Consider the following 12,839-nt stretch of genomic DNA (forward strand, 5'->3'; position numbering starts at 1 on the left):
CTAATGTAGTGTAATGAATCCATCAGTTGAGCTTATACCACTATAGGGTGGATCCTAAACCTAATCACTTTTGAGTTATAAGAACAGCGGAATAGACAGAGAGTCACACCTATTGTGGAAGAAGGGACACTGTGAAAGCACTGAATGCCCAGGGCTACTGACAAGGAAGGAACTGACAGGGCTGAGACTCTGATTTGGACTTTAGGCTTCAGAACTGTGAAAAAATAAACTTCTGTTTTTTTAAGGCGGCAGCACTACATAACTAACACAACATCTTTTACCTTGTGTACGTACTTGTTTCAGGTCTATATAAACTAGGTGACATTATTTTTAATGGGAATTTTAAATACCTTTAAATATTCATGAAGTTTATTTTGACCCAAGATTGTTTTGCTATACGCTTTGCTCAGACATTATAAAACATTTTTTCACAAATACTGAAGGAAAATTAATAATTGCTCAGATATTCTACAAGCTTCTATGAACTCACTAACAGATGCTACAGAGTTTAAACCCTTACCAAAGCAAAAATATCTTTTCAACAAGCTATTTTCTTGGCTCTTGGTCTGGATTCTCTGTTGGGGAGCTCTAACTGGTATCTCTAACTGTGAGATTCTTTTGTTTTTTGAACAAGAGGCTTTTGGGGAAGATTTCCCAAAGGTTAAAAAAACATCTCTTGGAATATGGCAAGATAGAGAAGCAAATGCAAAGACCTTTCCCATTTAATTTTCTCCTCAGAATTTTACAACATCCTAGAAGAACTAAACTTAAGAGAATTTCTAGATCGTTTTCTAACCTCAGCTTTTTGCAAAGCATTGTAAAGAAGGTGAAAACTTGCTTACGTTGCAAAAAAAATGGATGCTTGCCTCTTGATCTCTAACATCCTGATGTATATTAGCTTCTCAGTATCTGAGCTGACATTTACAATAGGAACACTGACTGACCCCAAGACTGGTCTATCCAGAAACTTGGGAGTAGAAAGTGCTTGTAGGTCTTCTTCCGAAATATACCTCAAATACATCCATTTCCATTTCCAGCATTGCTACTGCCTCTGCCCAGTCCAGAGCATCACGTCTTCCACCTTGGTTCTCGCTACCACTTTCACCAGCCTCTGTCTCCAATTTGCTTTTTACTTGGTAGCCAGTGACCTTTTAATTATATGAATCATACCAGATTATTCTCTTTTTAAAAAGCCTTTGATAAATTTCTATTGCATGCACAATAAAAGCCAAATTCTTATTACCATTTATATACAAGGGACTGAATGATCAAGCCCCTGCCTGCTTCATCAAATTCATCTCGGGCCCCTCGTCTGTCTTGGAGTGCATTAAATCTTTCCTGCCAGGTTGCCGTGAACTTTCCGCCCCTCTGCCTGGAACACTTGTACTACATTGCTCCTCATCTCTCTACCCCTTCACATGGCTGCTCCCTTTCATTCTTTATCTGTTAATATGAATGTCACCTACTCAGAAAGCATCTCTACCCATCTTACATAATTAGCCTCTTCCACTTTTTATTCTGCAAAATGGTTCGCTGCTTCTTTCCCTCATAGCACTAATTTCAACCTGTGATTTAAAAATGTTTTTATTTACTTTTCATTGTGTGCCTCTCACACTAGCAGATAAGACTCACGTGGCCAGGAACTTTGTCTGGCACATAACCAAACCCATTGTCGTTCAGTTGATTCTGACTCATAGTAGCCCTACAGGACAGAGGAGAACTTCCCCATAGGGTTTCCAAGAAGCAGCTGATGGGTTTGAACTGCTGAACTGGTTAGCAGCCAAGCTCTTAACCATTGTGCCATCAGGGCTACATAAATAATTGACAAATGAATGAATAAATAAATTAATAACCTAGTATGTCTTAAAACCAGCTGCCATCAAATCTACTCTGATTCATGGCAACCCCACGCGTGTCAGCGTAGAACTGTGTTCCACAGGGTTCTCAGTGGCTGATTTTTCAGATGTAGATCACCAGGCCTTTCTTCCAAAGCATCTCTGGGAGGACTCAAGGCATCAACCTTTTGCCTGGCAGCCAAGTGTACCCATCATTTGCACCACACAGGAATGTATACTAACCACTCCTTTTAATGAATGTAGATCAGATTTCCTCCAAATTCTCAGCCACCATTAGCCACTATTCTGACTAGGTTGTCAATCTTCCTGCCAAAGCTTCAGCCATAGAAAATCTGCACTGAGAAGAGGATTTCCTTATGGGTCCTTTTTCTAGAAATCGATGCCTGAATGAAAGGGGCAAATGATTGGCCAAATTCATTTATTACTACAATGGAATAATGTAAAATAGAAGCCCAAGAGGGAAAACTCACTTAGATATCCAACAAATACATTAGTACATAATAATAAACCTTCTTTCCTCTTATTTCTGTTCTTGAGATGTATTTTCGATTTTTAAAAAGTGGCTGCTTCCTTGCTAAACTTACACCGATAACATCATACTTAAATCTGAACATGAAGTTCCTGGGTGGTACAAATGGTTAATGGACTTGACTGCTAACCTGAAGGTTGGAGGCTTGAGTCCTCCCAAAAGTATTTTTGGAAGAAAGGCCTGACGATTGGCTTCCGAAAAATCAGCTATTGAAAACCCTATGGAGCACAGTTCTACTCTGACACACATGAGGTTGCCATGAGTTGGAGCCGACTCGATGGCAGCTAGAGAAAAAAATCTGAACCTGCAGATGACTGAATATGAATTACAGAAATAAGAATGTTAACATGGCAGAGGCACTCTCCAATTTAATGTGCAACCTTCCAAAGCCAAAACTTCAAATCCTTTTCCTCTAATGACAGATTTCAGCTGGGCTGAATCCAGACTTGATTGCCGCATGCTTGTGCAATTAGAAGAGCAGCTATCCTTTCTCCTGATTCATCAAAGACTACCTGTCTCAAAGTAAAATAAACTGGCAAATCAAATTAGACAACACTTTAAACATAACCATTACAGATGTCACAACTAATTTATTAAATTAAAATGTTGTGGCCTACTAAAAATGAAATCGTGATAGGCCACACTACGTACTAAGAGCTTTGGGGCCCAGTTGCCAGAGCCAGATATTCTTGCCTAGAATGGCTTTTACCTCCCTGGACTGCCTGTGAAAGTCCTACATGCCCTCCAAGTTCCAAGTCATAGTCCACTGGGCAGCGTTACTCCCTCCCTCCTGTCCTCTCCCACCGCACTTTGCCCCACACCAGTGCTAGATTGTTGGCTCAAGGAAGGCAGGACCTTCACCGTATGGACTTGAGCGTCTCCAGTGCTTAGTAAAAACTCAATATGAAATGAGTGAATAATCACAAAGAACTTCACAGTTCTATGGCTGAGCACTGAAACTGAGTTCAACATGAAATAGAGCAGAAGTGAGACGTGAAGCCATTCTGGGCACCGGATCTCTTCCCCAGGACCCACCACCACAGTCCCTCAATCAGGGACAAAAAGCACATGCATGCTCAATCACTCTGCACCTCTTTCTTCTGATTAACAGCTCTGCTTGGCCTATCCCCATAGCACTTCATTAGTGGCCAGGGTATACTAATGCTAATGACCTTCTGGAAAACAGGAGATGAGGCTCACCTATCTCTTCACATACCATGTTCTGTGTGACTTTTAGGGGTATGCTTGGCAGAATAAATGACAGGTTATCTCCCTTGCCCCCCATCTTTTCGATAGAGTCAAGCTAAAAATTAAAAAACTCACGTATCTTACATATGTTGTGTGTTGCTCAGTGATAGCATTAACCAAGTCTGTTGTTGTTAGTTGTTGTCAAGTCGATTCTGACTCACGGTGGCTCCACGTGTGCAGAGCAGAACTGTTCCGTAGGGTTTTCAAGGCTGTGACCTTTCAGAAGCAGATCGGTAGGCCTGTCTTCCCGGGCACCTCTGGGTGGGTTCAAACCACTACCCTTTTGGTTAGGAAAGCGTTTAACTGTTTGTCACCCAAGGAGACCTTAACTAACTCTACATTTTTTATGAAAAAGATTGAGTCTTGTTAACAATTTATACATGCCTAGTCCCTAGCATATGAAAAAACACTTCTTCCCCGGACTCTCGAGTCAAAAACAATGGGTCAGTTGTTTAAAGCATCTGAACAGGAGTTCCTTCACATAAAGCAAACAAACCCAAACCCATTGCCATCAAGTTGATTCCGACTCATAGCAACTTTATAGGATATTATAAATATAGAGGTATAGATTATATTCACATTTTCAGACAAAAGTCCATCCTGAGACTCAGAACTAAGAAATTTTACCTAACAAGTAACTAAGTCACAATAATCTACATTCTGATGGTGCTTAACTTGTTTTATCAAAATGTTCATCACCTTATAGGCAGTCACAAAAAGGATATTATGATGATGAAGAAACAGGCATTGAACAACTAGCATGTAGACACTGTGCTATACACTTTATATGTATTACCTCGTTTAATCTACACCCTAACACTGCACTACAGGTATTAGACTAAAACTACGGCTCTTGATAAGAAACAACTTTCTATGATTATTGAAATAGTAAGTGGCAGAGCTAACTTAAAAACCCTCATGTTTCCCAAATCACAGTGATAAGAAAGACAGCAGATTTATTCAGCATGAAGTATAGAAAGGTCAAGAAATATATCTACTAAATGGTATGGCACACTAGGATAAAGCCAGAAAATACAGTTAGTAGCACTTCTATCGTCAGACACCAATTAGAAATAATGTGATAAGGAAAATTTATATAGGATTTAAAGCCTTAGAGACATTACTCAATCTATAAAATACTAAATTAGAGCAAAAGAAACTTCATCAGAAAAGAAAATTTGCACCATACCATTAATATCATCTTTCAGGATATTTCTACCATGCTAAGACATTCTGCTAATTACAGGGGTTGTTTTTAAAGGTTTAATCAATTTGGGTAGTAGGTTACATTTCTTTCTTTTGGGAAACTGCTCTATCCTCACTCCAATGAGATTGCTATGAAGGGGACTGTCAATCACAGTAACCCTCCTCTCGGGATGAAGGGTTGGCTTTGTGAACTTCTGAGTTAACCATGGTACCCCATGCCTCTGGCCACTGTGGCTGATCCAAAGATGGACATAACTCATTCAGAGTTCTTCCCTGAGATTTTTCTAAGTGCAGTGGAGTAATCTCTCCTCCTAGATTGTGAGAATGTAAGCCATGGCTGTGGCTGGTGGCCATGCATCTACCCTGAAGGAACAACCTGGCTTGGAAATGAAGCTAATCTACACAGGAGGAAGGGGAAGGAGAGTGAAGAGAAGGAAGAAGAAGGAGAAGGAGGAGAGAGAGACTGAGAGAACATTTACAAAGACAGACAGAGGGAGATAGAGATACAGACACACCTGCCTAATTCCCACCAACTGCAGCTGGAATTTCAGAACTCAGGTATACCTCAGGGAAATTCCATCCCTGGCTTTCAGTGGTTGACTACCTAAACAAATGAAGTCTTTCTTTTTCTTAAGGTGTTGGAGTTGGGCTTTTATTTCCTACAATGAAAAGTTAAATTATGTAAGAAAACGTGTTTATTAACTAGACTGGGTTCTTATTTCCTTGCATATTTCAAACACAATGATGTTAACAACTCAAATCTGCAAATATTTGAGAGACTAAGAGGGTAAAAGTACTGCAGTTTAGTAACAATTGAGAGCTATACCGGAAATGAGAACACTAAGTCTCATTGGAAAATAAAAAACATACAAACATTCAAAAAGTTATAGTATAAAAACCGACAGGCAGTATAGGATGAATTTTTAAACAAAATACACAGATAATAAATACTACAGGAGTACAGAGGAGGGACTAGCCATTTCAAGGAATAACATCTCATTTGAAGAATTTGTAATTCTACTTAAGGTTCTACTCAAATTGATGTAGATTGTATCAGAGGTTTAATATCTGTTGTGGGTTGAATTGTGCTCCAAGATAAGTGGAAGTCCTAATCCCTGGTACCTACGAACAGATGGGATCTTATTTGGAAATAGGGTCTTTGCAGATGTAATCAATTTAAGACGAGGTCATACTGGAGTATGGTGGGCCCTGAATCTGAGTGGTGACCATATACAAGGAAGAGAAGAGAGACAGAACCAGACACAGAAGAGAGAAGGCCACGCGAAGGTGGAGGGCAGAGATTGGAATTACGCTTCCACAAGCCAAGGAATGCCTGGGGTTACCAGAAGCTGGAAGAAGGAAGGAAGCCTAGAAGCTTCAGAGGAAGTAGAGTCTTGCCAACACCTTAATTTTGGACTTCTAGCCTCCAGAACTGTAAGGGAATGAATTTCCGTTGTTTTAAGCCACCCAGTTTGTGGTACTTTGTTATGGCAGCCCGAAGAAGTTAGTACAATACCCTTAATTCATCTCACTATGGATGGCCTGGGGGCTCAGAGCGTTCCTGAAATACCCTTCCACTGAAAGTAGAATAGACAGCTTACTCCAAGGCAGGGCAGCTTCACGGCTGTGCATCTGTGCAATCACACACTGCTCTGCTCTCAGAAGGGCCCAGCACTTAATGCTTTGCTGTTGCTGTCTTGAAATTCTTAGTAATTTTTGAACAAGGAGCCCCCTGGTTCCACTTTGCATGGGGCCCACATATTACGTAGATGGTCCTGCACTAAGGACAGTGACAGAGTTGCCATACACACAATTCAGACCAAGAGTCTTGAGTTCTAATATATTTTGGAAGTCAAAGAGCAAAGCAGTCCTCTCTGAACTGTCATGTATTCCCCCTTAGGCCTTTATTAAAGCAAATGATTTAGAAAAAGGAGAAGGCTGCTGAGAAGAGCACCTGTGATCTGTCAATTCAAGACACTGCCAAAATGAAAGCAAAGTCACCAAGTGTGAATCAAAGAGCCCATTGCTATTTCTAGAATGTGACAAGCACAGGATGAAGTGAAAAAGAAAGAATCTGGCTGATTTTGTAAGACAGAGAGTGAAGAAAAGCTAATTCTAGGCATGTCAAATGCATAAAACATCACAAAAAAGGGGATCTTTATTGATAATGGAATTGAGGAACACAGTCCTACATCATGGAATACCCACTGGATGGGGACTATGAGTATGACTAGGGAACTTCGCATCTGAACTAGTCATCTCAACATTTTCTCCAAGACAGGCGTTTAGGCAGCTTATGTAGGGGTGCACAGTACAAAGGAGAGCCACAGAGAGTGTGTCCACCTGTTCTTGTCCCAGCACCTACTCAGGCTATACAACCACAAGACACGGCCAGCCTGCTGCTGTTGTCCACTCACCTGATGGGCCATCAGAACAGCTACTCCCAAGCCACAGCTTCATCAGTCCTGTCCCGATGATACCTAAATCTCATTATTCCTGCTTTCATTAGGGTTTGGATCCCATATATTACGCAAATAATCTCGCAAGGTGAAACACTCAACTTCAGTTTTGTACCATAGGGTAAATGAGTTTCAGGCTCTTTTCCAGGGGAACAAGTTTTGATTGGAGCTAAGAGGAGGCATGTGGGGGACCAGTCGGCACCCATAAAGGGAAATGACATGTGATGTGCTAAGATGAAATATTTTCCCCCTTCACAATTTTCCAAACTGAGCAAGACTTGCTGGGTGAAAATCACATGATATGTGACTAAGTCTGGAGGAAATGTACAATGAGTCAAATATACATATTTTTAAGCAACTGTCTCTCTTACCTCACCTGCCTGGACTTTTGACTAAAATCTAATCTTTTATATAAACCTCTACTGATGCATCTGGAGGTAGAAGAAGCTCATTGATTTTGGAACAGATGTTTAAAGTGTTTTCCTTCTGTTCAAAGTGGTTTCCTTTTTTCATCTACTATCCGCTGAGTCACAGGTTTCTTCTCTGATCCAAAACCAAACACACTGCCATCAAGTCGATTCCAACTCATAGCAACTCTATAGGACAGAGAAGAACTGCCCCATAGGGTTTCCAGCTGCTGGATTTGAACTGCCAACCTTTTGGTTAGCAGCCAATCTCTTAACCACTGTGTCACCAGGGCTCCTCTTCTCTGATAGAGCTATGAAATCTAGGCAATTAATGATGTGAGTTAGCACATGTCTGGCATAGTCTAATTGCTCAATGTTAGCAATTAATTTCACTTACGGAGTGTCAATGGAAAACCTGGTGGCGTAGTGGTTAAGAGCTATGGCTGCTAACCAAAAGGTTGGCAGTTCAAATTCACCAGCTGCTCCTTGGAAACTCTATGGGGCAGTTCTACTCTGTCCTATAGGATCGCTATGCGCTGGAATTGACTTGATGGCAACAGGTTTGGTTTTTTGGTTTAAGGAGTATCAATATCTATTTCAAAATGAAAACTAGGTGGACAATCATGGTTTCATATGTAAACAAGATAAAAAATGAAAAAAATAAGCAGAAAACTATGGAATTTTGTGGTAGTAAGAGCAAAGTCCCTCAGAATGTAGGTTTTTGGAAGATCTAAATTAGGGTTATTGTTAGTTAGGGCAGGGATGTTAGAGAGCACACTAACTGGCTGGGTGTTAGGCTTTGGTTTGTAGTATAGATTATATTTCCCTTTTACCCTCCCACTAGACCCAGCTATTTGAAGACGCTGCCCTGGGAGGGCTAGCTTTCTTTATGACTTAATATTTAATAAGTCTCTATGGGATTTCATAATTGCTGTGAAAGAGACTATTTCACATACTTACAGGGGAAAATGTTCCTTCATTCCTGAAAAGATTTACTTTGGGAAATGTGATGTAATTCTACAAGAATCTTGAAAGATCTTTTAAAAAAAATTGATCTTCTGTGTTTTTTGATGGTATTCGGGGTAAAATGAATGGTAAAATTTTAATGATATGAACGGTAAACTTCTGATAATATCACATGATAAGCAAAAGGAAAAAAGTTCATCATACCTTTACGGTCTTTGCTATAGGTTTTCTGAGGTGAGTGGGTTTATCACCCCAGTAGGGTTTTCCAAACCTTCTTACATGGTCTGCTTTATGTGGTTTCCTCACCATAGAAGTTGTTTTACCAGACAGTGGTCCTGGCAAGCCACACCCCAGCTATTTTCTGTAGCGTCCCAGCCTCTATGCCAACTCTTCCTACTCAAACTGCTTATTTTGCCAAATCTCAGTACCCTTTTAGGCTTGCTACCTCAGGTGAGGGCCATCTAATTTTTCATTGAGGCTATAAAAGTTGGCTACCCTAGTGGTATCACACCTAATAAAACACAAGTTTTAAAATGCCATTGTGCAGATAAAAATACCTACCTCTCTTGTAGAATAAGTTTGTTCTCTTTCTTCCAAAAGTCTTTAAAATCAGAGCTGAATTCATGCCAGATACTGAAGAAAACATTTGGGGACACCTCCTTCTCGCCAAGCTTTGGTTTCATGAAGAAATAGGCTGTAGTCTCCAAAAAGCTGTCAAAGCACACACACACACACACAAGAGCATAAAAGCTATGATTACTTTCCAATATGGGATATTCTCTATCCAGATGCTGATTTCATTCATGCATAGGTATTATTACCAACGGGACTCAAGCTCTTTAGGCACCAACAGTAGTTCTCTTACGGTTTAATGTAAGAGTTTTAGATACGGATAGTAGATGACACAAATCCTCCATTTACTTATCACTAAACCAGAAAAAAATCAGTTAATTTTGACTCATGGTGACCCCATGTGTGCCAGCAGAACTGTGTTTCAATAGCTGAGTTTTCCAGTATAGATCACCAGGTCTTTCTTCCAAGGTACCTCTGGGTAGACTTAAACCTACAACCTTTCGGTTAGCAGCCAAGTAACTTAACTGTTTGCACCACCAAGGGGCTAATAACTACCCCTGGTCCAATTCCATTTTCAAAACTAACCATAAATTTCGTGACATATTTCAGAAATAAACCTATAGTCAATTGGGAAATATTGGAAGTGGTGGTCCTAGTCTTCCTTTCTAAACTCAAAACAAATAACAGTCATTTGCATAAAAGTTGATATGTATTCCATATTCACATTATATTATATTGCTTATATGCAATTTGGCTTCCTACATTGCTGGGGGAAATAAAAAGCAAGAGTCTCAGGAGATGTGGACAAAATCCCCCATTAGAGATCACGGTCATATCATTGAGTGGACACCAGTATGGCAGCCAGCATAGGGGTGCTAGAATGATCAGTGCCAGCTTGATGCGAGAAGGTGACACTGGGGAGACAGAGACTCCTTATAGTACAGCCACATACAACTCAGAAGAGGTTCAAAAAGGTGCTTGACAAAGAACACACAACTAGTAAATGGTACCTTATGACTTAACAAGTCTTCTGGCTCCATGGACAATGCCCTGAAAAGGACACAGGCCAATAAGGATGATGACACCATAGTGAGAGAACCTGGGCAGCCGGTCAGAGAGTGGCAAAAAGGCATGTCATTCAAATAATCCTTGCCCCCCCAACTGGTTTGGTCTAGGGTCAACAGTACTGCTGCATAAAGCTAGAGTCTGATCGACCCTGAAGTAAAAATTTCTAAGCCACCTTGATTGTCCCTGTTGTGATGTTTGATTAAAAATATGTATACACATACATATACACACGTGTGTCTGCATTCAGTTGGTCATATAGCTGGTTTCAAATCCCTAATATAAAAAAAAAAGTCTCATAGAACTGAACATCATGAAGTCTGTAAGGTGAATTTGCTCAGAATATAAAGGGGACTCAGCATCACACACAAAAAAGAAAATTCACAGCCACCCCTGACTGTGGTAACCAATGTGTGACCAGTGTGCTCTGTTTCTAAACTTGGCTATGGGGTCTCTGAGCAGCAAGATTCCCAGGGACATTGGCTGGGAGGTTCTGGAGAAAAAATGACAACACTGATTTGATCAAATGTGTGAATCTCAGGAAAAAGATATTCCTGCCTAGCTATCCTACTAAGAAAAATGATGCAATACAGCCAATTAATCCAAAGAAAGAACCAGCCTGGGAAGTGGACATGGTATGTGAGAATTTGTCCACCATGAGCTATGGTGATGACACTAGAATGTGTCTGCAGAATGCGCTGATGGTGTGAGGACTGCCAGGAGAGTAGATGTCAGAAAGCATAAACCGCCTAGGACATATCTGGGTCATATTTTAGTAAAACTGTTAAAGTACACGTGTAACTTCCCTCCTGGGAAAACTGGCCATTCTCCTTATATGCCTAAAGGGTATTTATGACTCACTGGGCTGAAATCAGGTCTCAAATCCTTTGACGATTCATTTATTCTTTTTCATCATTTTTCTTGTTTTATGCTTCATAAAGTTGATTATTACAGACCAAGCCAGTCTGTTTGGCGTAGACATAACTAAATTATATAGCTGGTTCACCCGCTCAGTCATGCAACAACATTTTGAAAGTTCAGTCATGAAGCAGCATGGTATGAAGGAAAGAACACAGGATTTAGAATGAGAAGATACAGGAAGAAACTGGATCCTGTCTCTGTGACTAGCTATAGAGGCAAACCATTTAACATCATTGTGCCTTAGCTTTCATCTGTAAAACACAGATCACTGTAAACAATCTGTTAAGTTTTTGAGTGTAAGATAAATTTATATTTCATACTATTTTTGATTACATATATTTACACTGGATATTGAAGACTACTACATTGGGTATTAAAGATACTTATTTCCCAAAAATTCTCTCTAAATTATAACTAATTCAATTGTGGCTGATTTATTAATAGGGACTCATATGACTGTTTCCCATAGCTATTTTTGAGTTATGGGCAAGCATAGAGGCTTCCAATATTGATAATAATTATTCTCATTATTCAACAATTTCCTCTGGACTCTGCCTTGAGCAGGTAACCTCTGAGTTTCAGGTTCTTCACGTGTAAAGTAGATAAAATGCCTGATTTTCAAGACTGTCATGAAGATTAAGTGAAAAGTACCTTGAATTATAAAGTAACATAGAAATATAAGTATTAACTTTACAGGAAGCAAACATGCTGTCTGTGCAAAACTTTATGAATTTCTGAGATAAATTACTATCCAATAATTGACTTAACATCAGTATGTGAAACTGATTAATAACATGAGTCTCAATGAAGAGAACCTCACGCTCATAGGTATCTCTTTTTGAGTGGCTGTGGTGTAGAAGAATTATCTGAGGATTATGAGTGCTGTCTCAACTGCTCTCCAGCCACCCAACTCCACAGAATAAAGAATAAAATCTTTTCAAAAAACTAAACAAATAAAATGGCAATAATTTCTAGACATTATCAAGGCACCTTGCATACCAAAGCCATTTTTAGTTATGGAATACTGTCCAGCATAGGCAGCCTCCAGCTTGTCCAAACTTATATGGCACAAAAGACACCCATTTGGGTGGTGGGCGGTAGAGTTTTGTCCTATCCCTTCTGAATTATCTGCTTTATCTAAATGCAAAGCCAGGAGGGTCCTTCCGCTGCCATACAGCAATACAGAATTGCTGAAGGGGACAGAAGTCTTATCTGCGACTTTCCTCACTATACAGGCTGTTCCGTGAGCCTCTTTCAAAATGGCCCTAGCACATCAAGAGCCTGTAATGAAAAGAAATGCAGGTATAACACTAAGAAAATGCAGAAATCACAGTAAGCGACAACTCCAGAGGTGGTTAAGAAACCAAGAGCCCTTTGATCTGAATTCCTGAATTCTACAGAAGTTTCTCTGTGGAAGTGACCTGATGTAGCCCTTTCTGGAAAAAGACCAACATTGCACTCCATATGGTACAAAGATCAGACAATACAAACAGACTGCTCTATAATGGAATGAAGAGTAGCCATAGAGTTTCAAAAAGATGGCCAAGCAGCAGAATTGCTTTGGAATTTCCCTGAATCCCCATACAAAACCAGAAAGAACAACTAAGAT

At 40.0% G+C, this 12,839-nt stretch overlaps 1 protein-coding gene across 1 annotated transcript in view; it reads right to left on the bottom strand.

Moving 5' to 3' along the window:
* Window positions 1–12,839, bottom strand: part of FMN2 (formin 2) — a 402,560-nt gene that overhangs the window by 30,285 nt on the left and 359,436 nt on the right. Inside the window, exon 16 of the mRNA XM_049867986.1 lies at window positions 9,233–9,382. Within this exon, the coding sequence (XP_049723943.1) occupies window positions 9,233–9,382 (150 nt within the window). The remainder of the gene's footprint in view (window positions 1–9,232; window positions 9,383–12,839) is intronic.

Source organism: Elephas maximus, chromosome 24 (genome assembly GCF_024166365.1).
Source record: "Elephas maximus indicus isolate mEleMax1 chromosome 24, mEleMax1 primary haplotype, whole genome shotgun sequence".
Classification (NCBI taxonomy): domain Eukaryota; kingdom Metazoa; phylum Chordata; class Mammalia; order Proboscidea; family Elephantidae; genus Elephas; species Elephas maximus.